The sequence below is a fragment of the Eleutherodactylus coqui genome, chromosome 6 (assembly GCF_035609145.1).
Source record: "Eleutherodactylus coqui strain aEleCoq1 chromosome 6, aEleCoq1.hap1, whole genome shotgun sequence".
Lineage (NCBI taxonomy): Eukaryota > Metazoa > Chordata > Amphibia > Anura > Eleutherodactylidae > Eleutherodactylus > Eleutherodactylus coqui.
Window position 1 is genome coordinate 49,662,326 of NC_089842.1, and position 21,409 is coordinate 49,683,734.

The 21,409-nt window shown below is 44.1% G+C and overlaps 1 protein-coding gene across 5 annotated transcripts in view; it reads right to left on the bottom strand.

Annotated features, from left to right (window-relative positions):
• The window catches only part of MIB2 (MIB E3 ubiquitin protein ligase 2), a 109,734-nt gene that overhangs the window by 33,148 nt on the left and 55,177 nt on the right, over nt 1-21,409 (bottom strand). For 3 of the 5 annotated variants that reach the window (XM_066606791.1, XM_066606788.1, XM_066606789.1), the window contains exons 2-7: nt 15,850-16,197; nt 13,365-13,430; nt 11,548-11,719; nt 2,894-3,000; nt 1,150-1,344; nt 920-1,062 (exon numbers count right to left, since the gene is read on the bottom strand). In XM_066606791.1, coding sequence (XP_066462888.1) covers nt 920-1,062; nt 1,150-1,344; nt 2,894-3,000; nt 11,548-11,719; nt 13,365-13,430; nt 15,850-16,105 — 939 coding nt within the window. In that variant the 5' untranslated portion in view covers nt 16,106-16,197. The remainder of the gene's footprint in view (nt 1-919; nt 1,063-1,149; nt 1,345-2,893; nt 3,001-11,547; nt 11,720-13,364; nt 13,431-15,849; nt 16,198-21,409) is intronic. The other 2 variants (XM_066606792.1, XM_066606790.1) reach the window with 1 other exon arrangement.

Here is a 21,409-nt window from a genome sequence, read left to right on the forward strand (position 1 = left end):
AGAAACTACAACAACACAAAAATACATAAGCAGCCCTTTACTTTCAAGCTTCTATGAGGGCCTGTTCACACGAACATTTTTTGTTTCTAGCTACTCCATTGTGGGAACAGCTAAACAGAAAGAAACCCCTCCAGTTTCTGTGCCCGCAGACGTGCGTCGAAACTGAAGACTTAGCTGCAATCTGTTTGTCAATATTCTGTCGCCATTGCGTTCTTTTAAACTAAAGCAAAACCGCAAACCGCTGCGCTTTTATTTCCAGATCAAAAAATGGAACCGAAGCGGATTGCTACCTTACAGTTTTTTCTAAAAAAAAACAAAAAACACCATTGCCGTCAATGGAAGCGGAAGCAAATGGAAAGAAAAAAACAAAACAAAACAAAAAAACCAGAAACGTTACTTAGCCCAATAACGAATCTGAGCAGTTAGGAGCCGCCCCTTTAAACTATTGGCTAATTAGGACTAAAAATGGGTCATTTGTCCAAATTAGATACAGCATGGGTAGAATTCACTGCCCCCACGCTTCAATTCCACCCCCTATCCTACTTTTTCAGGGCATTTCATGGGGCCGTAAAATAGAGGTTTCCCACAAATCTAATTTATCACCTATCCATAAATTAAATGTATCAATGGTGGTCCCATAAATCACTAGAATGGGGGGCCTGGGTCCCCTTTTCCACCTCCCCATGAACATGGATTGGTGGTCGAGCACGGTTGTTTCATTCAAAGTCTATGGTGATAACAGGCGAGTGTTGTGCTCAACTCCCTCTGCCAGTCCCACGAACGGGGTCCGAAGAAAACCCCTTTAAAGCCAAGCTAGCTAGGAAGGGCACAATGCATAGTTCTAAGGAAAGTACAAAGTCCTACAATCAGATACAACTCAATTTCCTTGTAATCAGGTAGGTACAAGATTGCCACTTACCTCTGCCATTTTAGGGTTCCATCCCCCATGCCCCTCTTGCATTTCTCGCAAGATCTCCACTTCCAGGAGACATTTGACTTTGTCGCCATGTTGGAACGGATGCCGTTCTGAGCTTTCCTTCCGCTGAATTTCTGCAGGTTTGCCTACATTATAATAATAAAATGTAAGTTTCAGGAGTTGATAATTGCGCTGAGAATGCGGCCATATTGACAAGACCGGTAATTTCATACCAAGTTTTGGCAAATGGTCTTTGTAATAATGTCCTCCTGGAGCATCGGCAATGCATTTCAGATCCACTTTGCCCTTGTGCCCAACCCTGTAAACATTTGTGGTTCCATCCGCCCAGGTAACACTTGCCACGCTGCGTCCTGTTTCTACGTCCCAACCGCGAATGTCGACAACTCGTCCGACCTTGGATTCTCCACCTAGGTGAAAGTATAAAGACATTTCCATCCATTCTCCTGTACATCACCCTGTGTGCCCACCAGAGAGTCCATCTAAAGGGAGTCTCTAGGTTCCCAAAAAAGTTTTGTAAAAGTTTTGCATGTAGCAATTGTATCTATTCCTGCCTGTTTCAATGCTCACCCTCTCCGGGTGCCCAGCTTCCTTGTAGGTGCAATGTTATGATATTCATATTGACACCGTGTCATGTGATTGTGGCGGCCAATTGTGGCCATGTAATAATGGACAGCGCAGTTGCAATCAAGTAGCTTGCCTTCAGTAGGACCATTTTATTGCACATAGGGGGAAACAAATAACCTGTGGTGACCCAGAAAGCATGGTGGCGCTAAAGTGAGCAGCAATAGATAAAGTACATTCCTCAGTAAAGGGGTTGTCCGGTTTAAAACTAACTTTCAAAATTAGATTAAAATGACTGAAAATAATAAAACTGCCCGTTCTCATGGCATCAGCACTCACACCCCGGGCACCATGATGCCCGGAGTTCAGAACAGTAATGCTACGGTTTTGATCAGCAGCAGCAGTCACCTGACTTTCACGGTCAACATAGACGAGGAGGATTGTCGGGCTGCAGTGCTACATCACCAGGGCTGAGGCCAGCCAAGTACCCTTTATTTTATGGTTTTTAGTCATTTGGATCTAATTTTTAAAAAGTGTGTTTTTAACTGGACACCCCCCCCCCTATATGCCGCTTTGTAACCTGCACAAATCAGGGAAACTGGTTGCTAAGAAAACGTTACCCGATGACCTCTTGTAGTTGCTATAGCCATCAGCTCTTGTGTTCCTTACAGTTTCCTAAAAAGGTATTCCCATTTTATAGAAGGATGGCATATCACTTTATCATTTGTGGGGACCCCTACTGATCCTGAGAATGAAGAAGATGCATTTCCATCACTTGCTGATGGGTGGATGGAGATCCAAGTGCTTGGACACTAGAGAGGGGTTACACAGCACTATGTATAGAGGATTACTAGAGATGAGCGAGCATACTCACTAAGGGCAATTACTCGAGCGAGTATTGCCCTTAGCGAGTACCTGCCCAAGATTCGGATGCTGGCACGGGTGAGCGGTGAGTTGCGGCAGTGAGCAGGAAGGGAGCGGGGGGGGGGGGGGGGGGGGAGAGAGGGAGAGAGAGATCTCCCCTCCATTCCTCCCCGCCAGCACCCGAATCTTTTCTTCTGAGCGAGGAGGTACTCGCTAAGGACAATAGTCGCTCGAGTAATTGCCCTTAGCGAGTATGCTCGCTCATCTCTAAGGATTACCAATGGCCAGCTCATGTGCCGTGTCCAGTGGTACTTTCTGACTATCAGATGGCGCCGTGTTGCATTCTGGTCAGGACCTTCGTTCTGCATAGGAAGTAGCAGCCAGCCTTCCCCATTCTTGATCAGCATATGCCATCCCTTGTTAAGCTAGCCATTTCATTCTGCTCTCTGTTATGTGAAACAAGTAATACAAGTCCTTCCCTGCCTCCATCTAAACCCCTAATCCATCACTTCACAAGATCATTACACTTACCATCCTGGTTTCCCCATTCCCAATCAGGTCCACGCACAACTTTGGCTCCTTGGAAGATCCCTTTGAGGACTATACGGGGCAATCCTTGACGAGGAGTCAATACGACACTAGAATAGAAAGAACATAATCACCCCTATGTATGACACTATGACAGGATCACTAACCAAACACTGGAAAGACAGACTTTACTTAAAAGGGGTTTTTCCACAAGTTAAAATTGCTTCACATGCACTCTGTCCATCTTAGTTGGTGCTGACCAAGACATGTGACTGTTGTAGCCAATCACTTGCTAAAGAAGGTCACTACTGTGGCCAGTGATTGGCTGCAGCAGTCACATGTCCTGTTCAGCAGCGCCCTGGATATACAGAGTGCCTGTGAAGCAATTTTAAGTCATGGAAAAACCCCTTTAATTAAGACTAAATTAAAGGGGATTCCAATCATGTGATAAATGTATAATGGAAAGAAGCACCATCGCTTGCTGATCAGCAGGGATCAGATTTCCCGATCTCCATGATCTTCCAAATGAAGAGGCAGCAGCACTGGTTCGTTAAAGGGATTATCCAATCCCGAAAAAAACAATGTTCTCCGATATCAAAAAGCTTTGACTGTCATGACAGAATGAGTCTGGCTTAGTGTCCTTGTAGATGGGATGATTGTCGGGCGCTTATGTTCCCAACTGTCATCCCAGTGATAATAGTTTCTGGGGCAATGATCGCTTAATGAATGGAGGCGGAGCTTCTGGCTGCCAATGTCCATTCACAGTAAACAGGCAGTTGATAGATAAATGACTGCCTGTTTAAACAGGCCAATCGGCATTTGATTTTTATGCCTGTGCAAACTGGCCGAATAATAAACAAATGAATTATCGTATTACACTTGCAGCATTTACACTGAATGATTATGGTTCGGTTTTGCACAATCCAGGGAGAAACTTGAGGGCCCTTCGCTAATAAACAGAGGCGGACAGCCAGTCTCTTCATAGCCGTTATTAAAACGGAGGAGAGAAGAGGACAATCTTTACACCCGAGATGTGAGAACACGTTACAGGTTACAAGAAAAGCTCCGAACTTCTAGGAATATGGTGACGTTTTGAGAAGTATATTGCCAGTGTAATTAGCATATTATTGTATAGTAGATATTCACACTGTTAAACAGGATTTTTGGTCCCAAATAACTACGTTCTGTAATTCCTCCATTAACCAGTTCCCCCAGCACAGCGGCGCTCCCATCCACTCAGTGTGCAGGGAACTCTGGTACAACCCAATTTGATCCGTACTGTAGTTCCCCGTGCGGTGGGTGGACGGAAGTAACTGTGCAGTGAAAAGGCTGAGGAGACCTTGATATCTTCATTCTTGACATCAGTGGAGGTTCCAGAGGTCAAGTCCCCACCAGTCATAATATAGTTGATACACGTGTACCTATCTGGATGTCACAGAGGGGGAGGTCCGCTTGTGACCCTTTCCTATGGGTCAGAACAGAGAGCCGCTCTGGCTCTCTGGTAAAGCCTGTACGTCCATGTGATATGTAGATGACCTTTCATTTTAATAGCTGGCATGTACAGTGGTTTTACACGGGACAACTGGTAAGGGCGACCGGTATAGCTACTGGTAAGGGTGGCTTTACAAGGGACAACTGGTCAGGCGCATAAGTGTCCAACAGTCATCCCAAGACTTATTGCTCCTGCGCCTTCACACAACAGCGATATTCTTTCAGTGAATGGAGGTTGAGCGCTCCGAGAGCTCTACTGGCCGCCCGCCTTCATTCACTGTGAACATGCAGTTGTTTATAGGTGAATAACTGCCTGTTTAGGGTACTTTTACATGGGCCAATAGTCGCCCAAAAGCGATAACGGGCAACTGTTCTCCCTTGCAACCATGGGACGTGTCAGGGCAAGTGAGCGAGAATTGGTCCCTTTAAACAGGCAGTCGTTCATCTATGAAGTACTACCTGTTTAATTCTGTGAGAAGGTGAGCGGTAAGAAGAGATCTCCAATGTGCTCAACCTCCATTCATGGAGCAATAATGGTTGGGCCGACAGTCCTCCCATGTAAAAGTAAGGGAAAGGGACTTGTTATTTGTATAGCACCAACTGATTCCGCAGCGCTTTCAGGAAAATTTTTATTATTTTTTTAAATTTGTTATCCCCCACCCCCAGCAAGCTGGGTCCTCATCTTGCCGACCTCAGTACCCTGTCAATTGTCCCGTGTAAGCATAATAATCTTTATTTGTACAGCGCCGACTTATTCCACAGCGCTTTCAAAGCACGGAGACCCGCAGTTGAAAAAACACTTATTTTTTGGCTAATTAACGTCCTTTGTAAAGCTACCCCAATGCTACATTTCATTAAGGGTTTGGACCAGTTAGAAAGCAGTCAGACCCACACAGCGATCAGCGGATATCCGTGCCAGCTTCTTTTTAAACAAAATGTATTCCCAAGGTTACTCCTTTGACACAATCCACAAATATTTATACTATCTCTCTCTTTTCACAAGCATTCAGGTGATTTCATACCTGCGCCTGGGGTTCCCCTTTCCTGCTCCAGACTGGGAGCAGAAGAGGGGAATCCCCCAGCTGAATGTCTCCGTATGGAATCGAATAGCGCTGGACAGACCCCATTGAGTCTAGTCAGTGGGGTCTGTCTGCTTTCTGCCCGGCTTTTGAACATGCAGCACTTTTTCTTCCGGTCTTCTGAGCCGGATCTGTGATGAGCCTCTGACCAGAAGTTCCGATGCAGATGTCAAACTGGCCTTTGTCCATGAAAACTTGTTTGTAGAGTGAAAAAATGAGTTTGGTTTTCCTGATGCTTGTAGCAGGATTTTCTCGAGAACTTTCCTCGTACACCTTATCAGTCACGGACGTTTTTTTTTTGAGATCTGTTAAAAGACCTTCAAATAAGCGTCCTTCAAACAGAACATGGCTGTAAGCCCAGATACATCCTCAACTGCTGACGAGTCTTGGACCCTCAGAATTAACCAAGTGTATGAAGTGCTATCTATCTATATGTACATCACAAAATCCTAATTTTAAAAAAGTTGAGTCAAGTTTCAATCATATGTTAACCCTTTCCAATCCACTGTCTGACGTCTGAACACATTATGATTTAAGGCTGTACAACTCTGATGTTGGAAGACGTCCGTTGGTGTTCTCTTACTGTATATTGCCAGCTTCTCTGCTGTCGGAGCCTATCCAATGTGTCACCTCATGCAGTACTGGCTTTAGCCAGCAGATAGCGCTGTTGTTAAACCGCAGAAAAAGAGTAAGCCCCCTAGGAAAACCAGGATATAAATTGGATACAACATAGGGCACATATCAGAAGTTGAAAAGTGAGGCATAGGTCTATGTCATTCTAAAGAATTAACTCCTTCAGAAATTGACACCAGCAACAAATCTTAAAAAAAAAAAAAAAAAAACGAACAACAGTTGGGACAGAGGTAACAGAAGGCTGGAAAAGTAAGTAGTACAAATGAAAAGCAGCCAGGGGCCCAGTTTTCCACTAAGTCACATGACTGTGTATCAAAAGAGCATGTTAGAGAGGCAGAGTCTCTCAGAAGCAAAGATGCTTAGAAGATCACCAGTCTGGGAAAAACTGCATCTAAAAATTGTGAAACAATTTCAGAAAAATGTTCATTGATGTAAAATTTCAAAGACATTGAATATTCCACCAACCACAGTACAGAATATAAAAAGATTCAGAGAATCGGGAGAAATTCATGTGCACAAGAGATAAGGCCAACGGTTAATATTGGATGCTTTTAGAAACCATTGTCTGTGAACACAGTTCGCCATGCAATCCACAAATGCAGGTTAAAGCTATATCATGTAAAGAAGCTGCCATATATCATCGCAATCCACAAACGCCGACGTCTTCTCTGGGCCAAGGATCATTCAGAATAGATGTGGTAAGACAAATTACATTTGAAATTCTCTTTGGAAACCACAGATGCTATGTCCTGACTCAGGAGGAGAGGGACCATCCGGCTTGTGGATGCTACGCAATTGCAGACATGGCCCTTTACCACCTTTTTTGAGATGTGTTGCTGCCATCAATTACTAAATGAGTTGATTTTTTTTGTTTCTTTTTTACTTGAAATGGAAAAATCTCTCACTTGCATCATCTGATGTGTTCTATTCTATTTTGAAAAGAACATGGTTATATAATATGTATCTAATTTACATAAAAATATACAGAACATTCTGCATCGACCTGCCGTGTCCAGACCAGAATCACAGAATGGTCCCGATTCTTTCCTGCACGAGGCTCTGCAGGGATGTTGAATTTTCTCAAGTACATAAGAGACGCTCGCGGTCATTCCAGCAGACGCTCTACGGCAGTTTTTACAGAAGATTATGTTTCAGCAAGCAATGCTAATTACCTCCGAGATTGTCTCAAATGACTTTGCTGCTCGTTGCATAACATGTCAATTAGCTAAGAACATGATGTATCTTTCTACCAACCGCAACAATTATCCTATTGCCAAAAGCTGCGCATTTAACGAGGAATGCAATCTACGTGGCAGACAATGCAACGCGCGAGATCATAAAAAGGCTTTATTTCACGCTTTCTGTATTTATGAAGCCTGGTGTGACTGTAATTGTGAGAAAATGATAAAATGGTTAGTGATTTCTGCTCCAGTGATCCCGCTGTACAATCTCGTATAAATCTATGCTACTTGCCAACTATGGAACGTCTCCAACCAAATTATAAAGGAGTATGTCTCCCTCTATAGGTGGAGGGTAAAATTACAATTTTACAACTTAAGGCCAACTCCGTTGGTCTACTTCAGGTCCGTATTTTTTTGCTCCCCTCTACGCGCTTCTTCATCCTGGGATTCAATCACACTTGTAAGAATACAGATCTGACATACTATTGTTTAGACCCTTGTTCTTTCATGCCGGACTTGATTTAAACTAGCGTTTAATGAGGTCCAGTTCTTCTCTCCTTACATCCGTGCTTTAATAAATAGGGCCATTAACATCTGTGTCAGGTGCGGGTCTGGCATGTGCGCGTACACGTTTGAATGGGGCCATAGATGTATTTCACCATGATCAATTATAGAGTTCCTTTTCTTTGAATTGTGTTTTCCCTCAGTTATTCCTCCTGCCAATGCATGAAAGAATTAACTGGGCATCACCACTCCCCCTATAAATAGGGCGTGTCCCTATATAGTCTGACACAGTATCCAATTGGGACAGACCATCATACTGTTTAAGGACACACTCTATCCATAAAAGGAAAGGTAACACCCAGTTGTCAATGTATTCATTTATTTCCAGGAGGATTAACAGGAGGGACATCATAGTACAAAATTCCAAAAAAAAAAAATGTAAAAGAAAACAAAATGCCCCAAAACAGTGAACAGATGGTGGCGAGTTGAGTCATAAGTTATAAACACAGATCCATTCACTATACTGTGGTCTAATCACAGCACTATCTACAGTACTGTGTGCGGGAATGCCTCAGGCTATGGTCACTGGAAGGATTCTGTAGTCTGAAAGTCACCTGGACTACGGTCAAACAGAAGTCAGGACTGAATATAGCTATACTGTGTGCTCTCACCAACCAGGCGCCCCCTGCTGCTCCCTATAGGCTGCTGGGAAGTGACGATGAGGCCAGTTCTTCCAGATAAGTAGACCCTAAAGTAACCTCTTATTCAATATTTCAGCTGCAAAATTGATACAAGATACAATCTCCTCGTTGGTCAAGTAGCAGCCTGTACAATAAAGAGCATTAAAAGTTTCCCGTGCAGCTTGTGAAATGAAAATAGACTTGTCTAACTGTGTCATCTGAGCAATAAGCCACCGCCTGGGGGAGCTGATCCCCTTAAATTAATACAATCAATGCACTTTTGTGATTGTGCGTGTTGGCTTTTCATTAACTCCTCCGGTGTCTGAAGTCTTTGATGCGCGGCCAAGATTTCCTCCTTCCTACTGTTAGCACTGACATCAGTAATATTCCATGCAGGTGGATTATGGACTAATGAGTCCTCTTCTCTTCATACCAGAGGAATCCGTAATATAAGGATGGCGACGAGGATCTTCTCCAGTCTACAGCCCTATAGATTGTCATTGCCAGAAGGACCGTTAAAATTAGCGCATGCAAAGACATTCTGCGCTACGACTGGAGAGATCTGTCCGTGATAACCCTAGCTAAACCCACTGTGGTAAAATATAGGACTAGTAATACTATATATCGGGATTATATATACCGTTTCTCCAATTACATGAGGATTAAATACGAGTCCAGCTGAGTACCCCATAATTAGTGTTAAGTGAATCAAAACAGTAGAACTCAGATTCAAGATGAATTTTGCTAAAGGTTTTGTTCGGGTCGAACCCGAACCTTGAGTGGTTCGTCTCGGCCGAACAACGGAGTGGGGGGAAAAAAAAAAAAAAGTCTTCCTTTTTTCCCCCCTTTTCCTCTTTCACTTCTTTTTTCTCTTTTCTCATTATTTTGCCTTCGAAAAAAAAACTTGAAAAGAAGTTACCTAGCTACCCTCCTAGGTGACCTAATAGCACTCTTGGACCTAATGACTCTTAGACCGTGCTATACACCAGTTTCAGGGGTATTGGTGAAGTTCTAGCTTGGTTCAAACTAATTTGGACCGGACCAAACTTTTTGCCGAAATTCAGCCAACCAGACTAACTGAAGTCATGTAAAGTTTGCTCAACACTACCCATAACAAGATGGAAACAATCACAGTTGATCAAGGCTCAAATGGCCAAGCCTTTGTCAGTCAATCAACATTTCTCCCAGGGCTCCGGAGTTGAAGCCTCATTTTGGTGAATTCGGAATCGGTAGAAATGTACCGACTCCGGCTTATAAAAAAAAAATGTAGCGGACAGGGTCAGTTCTTTGGGCTGGGAAAGATGGCGGGGTAAACGCTTTCATGGTCACGGGTGGCTCTATCATCTTCCCCCTCACGACCACCAAATCACAGTCAGCCCAGACCCGGTATATTAATGGTGCCGGATCGTTTTATTACCTATTTGTCTTCGTGACGCCAGTGCCCTTTTATAGTGAACAAAGTAAATAACAAAGTCCACAATCAAGGAAATAGTTTCAAACCGGAGGCACATGGTTTTCTTTTACAGTAACAGTCAAATGCAAATTTTCTTCATTACAGGGCATTAAACAGTCTAAAGAATAACAATGCAAACACTACTTATCCTTATTCTTCCCTCAACAAGTTTGTATCCAGAAGTCACTTTTTCTCTTTGAATATCCGCAGTGTCAGTTATCCGTCGTTACTGGGATGTTCCCGTTACTTGTTTGACACACATCACATACACTTCACTTTTCTCTGTTCAGTCACTCCCATAACTCTAGTTACTCAGTTCCTTTGCGGGTGCTTACTGTGGTGGTAGATGAACAGAACCACCATGCGCTCGCCACCATCAGCTCCAAGAGAACAGAATCTACTTCTCACACTCTCCGAAGGAAAAGCATTCTATTGCCGCGGGAGTAAGCCTGGGACTCGGCACGGGTAAGCTTCAGCTCTCCTGTCTCTTCCACATCTCCACATATGGTCTCTCGCATCACCCTTTTCTCTCTCCCTCTCCGGCTACCACTCTACTCTTGTCTACTTCCCCACAAGAGCTACTGACTCATCACTCACACATGTTTAAATGTCCTATAAATGTATGTTCTATCAATCTAATCCCGCTATTTATCAAAAACATTGATAACTTGGATGTGGAAACCACAACAGAAAATCAGTTATTGCCTTTCCTCTCCATTAGACTAAGGCCGGGTTCACATGAGCCCTCCAAATTTCTGCATGTGGGTTCCCGCAGCAGAATCCAGCTGTGACCTTCTCCTTTCTGTACGGTGGATGACCGCAGACGCTCGCCGTCGGTCACGCGTGGTACAGAATTTTTTTTTGTTTAAATTTTGTATTTTCAGTGCCAATTGCTGGTCGATGACGCGGGTACCCGCGACCTACCCGCAATGTCAATTGTGGATGGGGTGCAGGTCGGACGGCCCCCATTGACTTCAACATTTTACCTGAGCATTTTACAGCGCAAGTTCTCCCTTCATGGCAGTGATATTCCCTAATAGCAGTGCCCGTTTCAGCAGGAGACCGCATCCAGCAACACTGCAAAAGTCGGTCAGGAATGGTTTGAGGAACATGACAACGATCAAGATGATGACGGGTTAAGGCTCTCGCTCATGACCTGAAAGTTGCGAGTTCAATCCCCGCCTGGTTCAGGTAGTTTGACTCAAGGTCGGTAAAATGAGTACCCAGCTTGAAAATTACCTGAAAGCGCTGCGGAATACGTTGGCGCTATACAAATAAGAAGTCCCTCCCCCTTAACTCCCTATCCCACTCCTGATGACTTGGCCCCCAGATTCTACAGATGTTCTGGAAAACATGGAAGGCGACCTCACAACTAGCAATGTCAATTGTGGATGGACATGAACGCCACAATTGACCACCTTCAGAGATCTTGTGGCATCCATGCCTTGGTAAGTTGGAGCTATTTTGCTGACGAGGGGACTTTCCTTATAAAGCAGGATGTAGTGCAGCCTCAGCCCTTGGGCCTACAACTCCAGATAATCATATCTCAGCATATATGATGGCAGCCTACCCACTATCAGTCTGAGACATATACCATTTGTTTACAACCCTCATGGATCACTAACTCCATACTTACGGCCGGGAATGGGCAGTCTCGTATCTCTCGAATGCATGGGACAGGTCGTGCTTGTTGTTCATGTAACACTGGGTACACAGGTCATAGTCAAAGCAAACTTTACACTTCCAGCGCATTCCTCGAATCCCGTGCTTCTTGCAACAGTCGCAAATGATATTCGGATGACGGACGCCTGAAAAACAGGATAATCGTTAGTGACCAGGTCATGGTAACAGAACATTCATGACACAATATTTGATTATGCATATAAGCAACTAAACAAGTTCTAGATTAAATTTCCTTTCATATCAATCAACCTAACCCAAGAATGAACAAACCCCAGGAATCAGCAGCCCATGAGTCTACCATGTTTCCACTGGTGCCTAAATTTTTAGGTAGTCTTCCACTGGTGCCCATGATAATTCTTAAGGTCTAGCCACTAAAAAAGTCCAAGTGAAGCCTCTGGGCAGTTAAATCTGAGGTCTCTAGATTAATAATAAGAGCGAATCTAGGTTATTTAAAAGGGATTATCCCAAAATCCAAAGTTTGCCCCATCTACAGAATAGGGGATCACGTTATGATCGGTGGGGGACTCAGCTAATCGGGTCCTCCTTTTTGGGCTGGGTTTACATAGCTACAGTGGTGACGTGCCCACACACCCATGTGACAGCTTCAGCTGTGTACAGTATGGAGAAAGCGGTCCCGCAGGTACACTGGCACATCACCGTTGCGGCCATACAAACAAAGGCCAGTAGGAAGTACTGAAACAGTGGCGCAGGAGCGTTGGGGTATCAGTCTGGGGGGTATAGCTTCTTTTGTTATGTTAGAACATTTCCTGCATTTACACAAAAAAGTTACATCTCGGACAACCCCCTTTAATAGAGGACCCAAAGACTTTCCTGACTTGTCCGTTTTGCATTCCGCAAGAAGAATCTTCTGGATCTTTTTATTTTTTTTCCTTTCCCACTGAACGATCATGTGAAGGGCGCACCATGATCTGCTCCCAGATAACATGCTGACCCCTCCCCTGTGGAGCAGAAGGCAAAATTTGGCAGTCATGGGTAAACATGGTGACTTGGGTGACTTTACTTGAAGGCAAATTGTTGGTGCCCAGAGTTGCAATGTCTGCGTTTCTAACATAGTGGTACTTATTGGCTCTTCCTGAGCCAAGGTATGAAGAGTGCACCAAAACTGGTTAAACCATATCCGATACATGATCACACAGTGGCAGGTCACTTGTGGTTGATTCTACAGGCGGGCATTGGGTGGCATGTCTGGTCTCTCAGCAATGTCGTGCCACAGTGAACCATCTGACCCAGAAGTACAACAGCAGGGAAGTTAGACTAATTTCCACAATGGCCATGCGGCGTACCTTGCGCCAACTGGATATCAATAGCTGAACCCACACAAGGGTGCCCCTGATGACCCCATAGGATTGCCAACAATGCCTCGAATGGGACTAGGAAAGAAGACTATGGACCTTGGACACATGGCAGAAGGTTGCCTGGAGGTATGAGTCACATTCGCTGCTGAACTATACAAATGGCTGGGTACGCATCTGGTGTAAACCGCATGAAGCCGTATCCCGTGGGTGTACCCTTGGGGTTCAACAGGCTTCTGGGGGAGGTATAATGGTCTGGAGAGCATTTTGCTGGCATGGCCAAGGATGTAGTAATGGTGAATGCTACAGGGACCTGTTAGTTGACCATCTGCACCCATATCTTCAGGAAGTCTTCGCCAATCACAGTGCCATCTTTCGTCGTGACCACGTTCCATGTCATCTCCTCTGCCCAATGTGCATAACCTTACATTTATCATTGTTAAGTTTCCTAACTTACCCAGATCCTCTGGCAATCGCCTTGCGTCCTCTCTCGTGTTAATATCTTTACATAGATTTGTATCATCTGCAAATATTGATATTTTACTGCACAATCCTTCTACCAGGTCATTAATAAACATATCTAAAAGAATAGGGCTCAGTACCGCCCCCTGTGGTACCGCACTAGTAACGGTGACCCAATCAGAGTATGTACCATTTATAACCACCCTCTGCTTTCTGCAGTACAAAAGGTAAAGAAGGCACTTAAAACAAAGTGCAATTTCCTTTTCCAATCTTCAAATGTGCGCTTGTTGGGGTACCTCCAGCATTTACTGTTCAAGGGGAGCCAAGGTGGCAATAATGGAATTACTGCTTTGCGCCAGCCATTTAATTTTCAGAAAATGGATCACGGAAAAAAGTGCCAGAGGCAACAGAGTGGTCCAGGGATATGAAACAGGGATAGACATCTGGTATTTAACATTTATAGGTCAGTAACAATTAGTAAATGTATTAGGATAACCTTATTTCGTTTTTTTAGACCGATCTATATTCAATAAAAGAGTAACTAAAAAAATAAAATAAAAATCTTCAAATAATTTAATTCAGCTGGGGTACAGAACGTGATCCCATCTATAAATTGTGTAATTCTCCAAAACTCCACCCCAAGCACCACATTATAAACGGGTTGTCCCACTTTAAGAAAAAACTAATTTTTAAACAGGTTGTCATGACCCAAAAACAACAACAAAAAAAAAGCAAATACTCACTTCTCTTCTCCCTCCAGTAAGCAGTGCAGCAGCTCCCTCAGCTCTCCTGGTCTGTGGTTATAGCGGAAGTCGGGTGACCACTGTAGCCAGAGGCCATGCCATCACCGTCCTGAGCTCCTGGCCACAAATGGTACTTAACCCTAATATTACTTAGGTGTCCAGCCATCTGGTTATTAACCCCTTGAGTGGCAGGTTTCCTACCACCCTGTCGTGCCCACCAGGGCAGGTATTTTAAAATGGTCTAATCATTGAATTTCAACTAGTTTTGCAGTTGCGTCTCAAGAGCCATAACTTTTTCATTTTTGCATTGACATGGCCATATGAGGGCTTGTTTTTTGCAGGACAAGTTGTGATTTTTTAAACAGGAGGGAGGAAAAAAAGAAATGGGGAAAAAAGAAAAAAAGAGGCCATGTCATTAAGGGGTTAAATAATGTATTAACTTCCTTTTCTGGGTCATTACGACGCACACGGATACCACATGTGTGATTGTATTTTTGATTTTTTACAAAGTAAAGGGAGACAAGTGTTTTTATAATTTTTTTTTTAATAATTTTTTAACTTTTTTTTTTTTTACATTTTTTTTTGTCCCTTTAGGGGACTTCTACAGGGACCCATCAGGACCCCCTGATCACATTCCGGGGGTCTGATGGTGACAGCCCTTTACACGCTGCAGTGACAGCCCTTTACATGCTGCAGTCACATAGACTGCTGCATGTAAAGGGTTAACACAGCAGAGATCGGAGGTTTTCTCTGATCTCTGCTGTAAGAGCTAGTACCTAGCTGTCCTCTGACAGCTAACAACCAGCCCTCCCTGTCACAGAGACCATCGGCTTGCTTCTGACAAGCCGATGGTCTCTATGGCAACCTGTAAACAAAGCAGGAGATTGCCGATATGCCGGCAATATCTTCTGCTGGTTTTTCAAAGCCCTTGCACTGCTCTGTGTGGGTCTGTGCAGGCAGAGCACACTGTCACAGCTTGTGGCATTGTGCTCTGCAGCTCCCATAGTGATACATAGCCCGGAAATCTTCGATTTCCGGGCTATGTCACTATGAGCAGTGGAGCTCGTCCCGGAAAATTTCCGAGCGTGCCACTCAAGGGGTTAAAGGGGTTGTCTGTTACTGGACAACCCCCTTTGTGAAAATAGAGAAATGCCTGTCCGCGGCCACCGGATCCTGCACTGAAGCCGGCAGGAAACCATGTGACCGCTGCAGTCAATGAGAGCCTGCAGTGTTACGTTCTTGAGTTTCTGTGTCCCCGAAGTGATGTGAAGCTGTTTTCCCATGAAATTCACATGGTGGGGAGCGCGATATGCCCCATATCGCACTTGCCCATATGAAGTTGGCCTTAAAGGGGTTAAAATGATGTCTAAGTGTCTGCAAAAATATCTCAAAAACTCACGTCCCATTTTTGGTATCATAAAAAGGAAAGGAAGTCAGTTGCCCACGCTACATTCTAGATATAATCTATTATCCTGCTGATGGCGGCCATTAGAAAATGCTTCTCACATACATCCACTTCTACCTACATAGAGGATCCCAATACTAGACCAGCAGTGATGACACTAACTGAACCCCCCCCCTTCTCGCACGGTGCCCTCGATAGCTACTCCATAAAGGCACCAGCAAAGGCCTATAAAACTCAAACAGTCCAAGAGAAGGCAAAGTATTTTTTCTTTTTACAAAGTTACTTGCCATTTTATGAGGCCCGTTAATGTGCCAATGCATGTTGGTACATACCTGTCTGGGCATTATCATACAGCAGCAGGTCATAAGCTCCTTGGAATCCAGTGCGATAGTTTGTCCTGGTGCCGTGATCCCACTGAACAACTACTGTTTTATCAGGGGTGGTAGGGCTGCCTTGCCGTCCAATTTCCACCACAGTGCCCACACTGCCCTCGCCATTGTCCTGGTTGGCCCATTTCCAGTCAACTCCTCGTACCACACGCATTCCCACTTGCATGGCTGCGGAGGGGTCCCAGTCCGTCTCAAGCATCCAGTGGAATTAGAGGGCACATTAGGAAGGATCCCAAAAATTGCTGAGAAGGTTTTAGGACAAAGTTCCAACGCTGTAAAACTTATTTAGCACTGAGGAAAGAAAAAAAAAAAAAATTAAGTTAGGAAATTAGGATTAAAAAACATAAAAATCCTCCAAAAATAAAAAAGCCTGCCGGCTGTTTCTTGGTTAATAGCATGAATAGCTGAATAGCATTTTTACCAACTTAAAGGGATTTTCCATGACTACATTACAGATGTCCTATCCTCAAGATAGGTCATCAGTAGTTGATCGGCGGGGGTCTGCCGCGTGGGATCCGCGTCAATCAGCTGATCGAAGAGGCTCCAGCACTCATCCCTTCTTTTCTCAGGCCAGCAACGTAACGTTCATTTATCACATGACCTGAGAACAATAATTGTTACAGCCACCATACAATGTACCTGGTATGGACTGTCCCTTCAATCAGCCGATTGGTGGATCCTCACCGATCAACTATTAATGACCTGTCCTAAGAAAAGCTCATTAATAGCTTATTCTAGGGAAACCCCTTTAAAGGGTTCTCCCCAGGACTAAAATATCGATGACCAATCCTTAGCATATTAGATTGAATATTAGATTGGTGTTGGGTGTGCGTGTATGGATGAGAGACTCCCAAGCACCCCAGCTTTAACAGAAGAGTCTGTGGTGCTTGAGTGCGTGCCATAGCCTCTTCACTGTACACCAGGAACGCCGCCATACAATCTGTAGCACTGATGCCTCGTATTGCAGCTCAATAACATTCACTTGAATGAGACTGAGGTACACAATGGCTATGTGACTGGTGGAGAAAACCAAAAAAGGTATAGCTCAAAAAAAGGGCAAGAACGTCCAAGTAGAACTATGTAAATGGAGGCTCACCCGATAGGGTTCTGCATTAATAATAATCTTTGTTTGCATAGCGCCATCTTATTCTGCAGCGCTTTCAGAGCACGGGGGTCACACAAACAATACAACAGTTACCTGCGGCATTCAAATGTTTGGAAACAAAAAGGGGTAGGGGTAATACAGGAGGTACAGGGGCAGGAGAAGTACACGAAAAGGCAAAGTGGAAAGTGTGGGAGCCATGGATTAGATCAGGAGATTTGGATTGCCTCCCTGAAGAGGTGCGTTTTTAAGGAGCGTCTGAAGTTCTGTGCGTCGAGACTTGTCCAGATGTTTTGGGGTAGAGCGTTCCAGAGGATCGGTGCTGCTCTAGAGAGGTCCTAAAGGCGAGCGTGTGAGTTTTGAATTACAGGGGCGTCCAGTGTGAATGTGTTAGCAAATCAGACTGTGTGGGCTGCGTGATGTATGGACAGGAGGAAAGCGATGTACGGTGGCGCGGCACCATGGAGAGCTTTGTGGGCGAGGAGTTTGAATTGCGTTCTCTAGTGGATGGGCAGCCAGTGCGGCGATTGGCATAGTGTGGAGGCATTACACCATTGTACAGCTTCATACATCCAGTTCAACAAGGACCCATGCCAATGTGAACAAATCCCTGGCTGAATGCCAGATCCCTCCTGGTCATAACCTGTAATGCATAAACCTAACTTCATTCACATATGGTGAAGGATCGGAGTCAGATAACACGGATTCTGCAACATACATGAATGAAGTTGGGTGTATGCGTCACATGATGACCAAAACGTCACAAGACCGGAGAAGAGGTTGCAGCGCTCACCTTAACACGGTGACCCCTACAAACAGCCGATCAGCGGAGGAGCTGGGAGTTGACCCCTACCAGTCTAAGCTTTCCTAAAAATAGGTCATCAATCCCTTCGTCCCTAAAAACCCCTTTAAAAAAAAAAGTGACTGTCTGATTTAGTAAATCCATTTTCGAAATCACTTTCAGGACCCATCCCTCATTCTGAAAAATAGGGCACAGACAAGGCCATTCATTTCCATAGGGATTCTGTAATGCTTCATTTCCCCAGTGGAGGCGCTGTAGGAAAAATGAACACTTGCAATGATCAGCTCTGATCTCTTGAGGAACTGTGTAGCAAGTCCAAACAGCAGACACAATATACCGTAGTAGCGATGGTATAAATAGACCTCATACATTGCGGCACACAAAACAAAAAGCACCATTCCCAGGCAACAGAAGGCTGGAAATATCCGCCCGTCACATCTATCTATGTCCCACTTCTATTCAAGGAAGAGACTGTGTACGAGCTTTTCTTTGTTTCTGATTAGCCGGTGATTAGCCTGGGGATAGAAATAAAGCCGATAACAGACATTAGCTGCTCCGGTAATTCATTCATTTAAATGCATTACGCCGGTGCGGTGTGCGGCGGTTGGCGTCACTGGTTTTCAGATTCATCAGCGGCACACAATAAAAATCAATCTCGTTATTACACAAGTGATAACCCCGCTGGTAGGAGAGGAGGATCCGTGCAAACCATACCTGCTGCCAATGGTATCAGCGGTTTCTGACAGCTGCCAGTAACTGCTGTGATCAGTTAGCTCTGATTGCGGCCATTACCAGTTAAGATGCCACGGTCAAAGCTGACCGCGCATTTAAGTGGTCAGCAGGATGGCGGGAGCTCAGTGCACTGCTCCCGGCTCTTCCAGCCTCCTCCCCCTGCAGAGATATACGGTCGTCTGAATAAGCCCTTAAAGTATTAAAGTTGAATAATCACAGTATTTATTCCGAATGGTGGAGGCCATAAAAATAAGTATGGAATGCCATAGGGTGAGGGGGGTAGGGAATTAATAAAAAGTGATAGAGATTTTGGTTTCCCAAAATGGTAGCAATAAAACTACATCTCATAAAAAATAAATATAAGCCCTGACACAGCCCAAATCGACCAAAAGAAAAAAAAAATGACACCATTCAGAATACGGCAATTGAAGCAATTTTTGTTTAAGAAAAGATTTCGATTTTTAAAGAGACAAACATTTAAAAAAAACAAAACTAACTATAAGCATTTGGCATCACTGTAATCATACTGACCCATTAGAACAAAGTTTAGTGTACTATGAATGCTGTAAAAACCCACAACCAAAAAATGGCGCAGTACATTATGGGGGGGGGGGGGGGGGGAGAAAATCTCTGGTCCTGAACGGGTTAAAGGTGTTGTGCATTGTGATGTGATTTTTAAAACAGGATCACAAGCTGTTAAAACAATAAGCAGCGGGAGTACTTACCCGTCCTCTGCTCCGCCCCAGCAATCTGGGCCCTGTAGTTGAGCAATCTGGGCCCTGTAGTTGAGCAATCTGGGCCCTGTAGTTGAGCAATCTGGGCCCTGTAGTTGAGCAATCCTCCTGGTCTTCGTTTAGAAATAGCTACCGCCTGACTGCCGCAGCCAATCAAAGGCCACAGTAGTCAGGTGCCCTTCTCCTGGCATTATGGCTGCCAGCAAGAGAACAGCATGTGACCGCTGTGGCCTCTGATTGGTTGCAGCTATTCCTAACCAACAGTGGGGCTGGATTGTGGGTGGCAGAAAACGTGGGAGTATAGCTGCTTAGTGATGAAGCCCGTTTGCACCTTAATGAACTAATTTTTCAGTTTTTTTTCAAAGTGGCATTCCAAGAGCCATAACTAATCTTTCCTTCGTCGTATGAGGGCTTGTTTTTTGCGGTACAAGCTGTATTTTCTAATCGCCTCATTTATGGGTCCATATAATATATTGTATAACTTATTATTTAGTTTTAGGATATTGGGGGGGGGGGGGGATTCTGTCAATTGTGTACTGGATTTCATTTGTACGGCATTCAGTTTACAAAATAAATCTCCGGTTCAGTACGATTGCGGCGGCACCGAGCTTTTACGGTATTTTTTAGGTTTTCTGCGTGTGAAGATTTGCTTTTGTGTCGCCGCATTCAAAGAGCCATAGCAGTTTTACTTTCCCACGGACGGAGCTTTTTGAGAGTTCGTATTTTTGCGGGATGAACTTTAGTTCATTTGTCCCGTTTTTGGGTACATGTAAACTTTTGATTGCTTTTCATGCCATTTTTTTTGTAGAGGCAAGATTAATAAAAAAAATCTGCACTCTTGGCATGTTTTTATTTTTAACGGTGTCCACCATTAAATGCTAAATTAATTCTGCAGGCCAATACGATTACCTCAATACCAAACTTATAGAGATTTGTTTTTTATGCAACTTCACACTTTTTTGTTTATGGCATTCAAGGACCCCTAACATTTTTCTTTTTTTTTTTTTGTCAATGGTGTGGGGAGATTTTTTTTGGGCAGAACGAGTTGAACTTTTTAATGGTAGCATTTGTTGATCCATGTGAGGTTTTGATGACATTCTATTTAGTTTTTTTTTTGTATTTGACGTGTTTTTGTATTTCTTTTGCATGACGTGCGCTCTAAAGGTTAAGTTACTAACTTTTTTCCTATGTGTCATTCCGAACGCAGTGGTAGCACAAAAAAAAAAAAAGTATTTACATAGTAAAGGGGGAAAGGTCCCCACCTTTCCCCCTTTACTATGTAAATACTTTTTTTTTTTGACGTATCTGTTTCTTTCTTTACTATTTTTTAAAACTTAATTTAATTTTAGTTCCACTAGGGCACCTGATTATCAGCATCTTTTATCACTCTGATACACCACTATACTTCAGTATAGAAGTGCATTAGAAAGCCTATAAGTTCACTCAGTGGCTGCGCATCATAAGCTCCGGGTCTGCCAGCTACAGTGGCCTATATTAAAGCCTCCGGGTGCAATCGCAACCCATCGGGACCCTGCGTTCACATTGCGTGGGTCCAATAGGTGACAGAAGGAGCCCCCTCCCTCTATCAACTTTTTACAGGCAGTTGTCGCACTGACCACAGCGTGTAAAGGGTTAAACGTTGGGGGATCCAAAGTTTCTTTGGTCCCCACTCATTAGAGCCAGTGCAAGCTGTCATCTTCGAACTCACAACCTATATTTTAAATAAATCCTAAAATCCTGCAGTTTTCTTACTGACCACTAGGCCCAATAATAATCTCAGAGCTCTTGTTCTGTAGACAAAACTTTTTAGCACTCATTATCACAGGTAGGGTTACAATGAGAGATAACCCCTACTTACAAATAACAAGGGATCCACCCTTCACAAAGCACCATGCTCACAGCTCACCTCCTCCCCCACCATGCCCAATGACCTCTGCACATGGCACCTCCCATAGAAATCAACAGGTCAGTTCCTCACAACTGTATCTAAATTACAATGCTTTGAGGACATCCCAGCCACTCAGGAAGCAAGTTGGATTGGCTGACAGGCACTTAGCGTTCAAGGGGTTGTGCCAATTTATAGGGGACAACTTTATGATTGGCAGGGTCCAACCGCTGGGACCACCACAGATC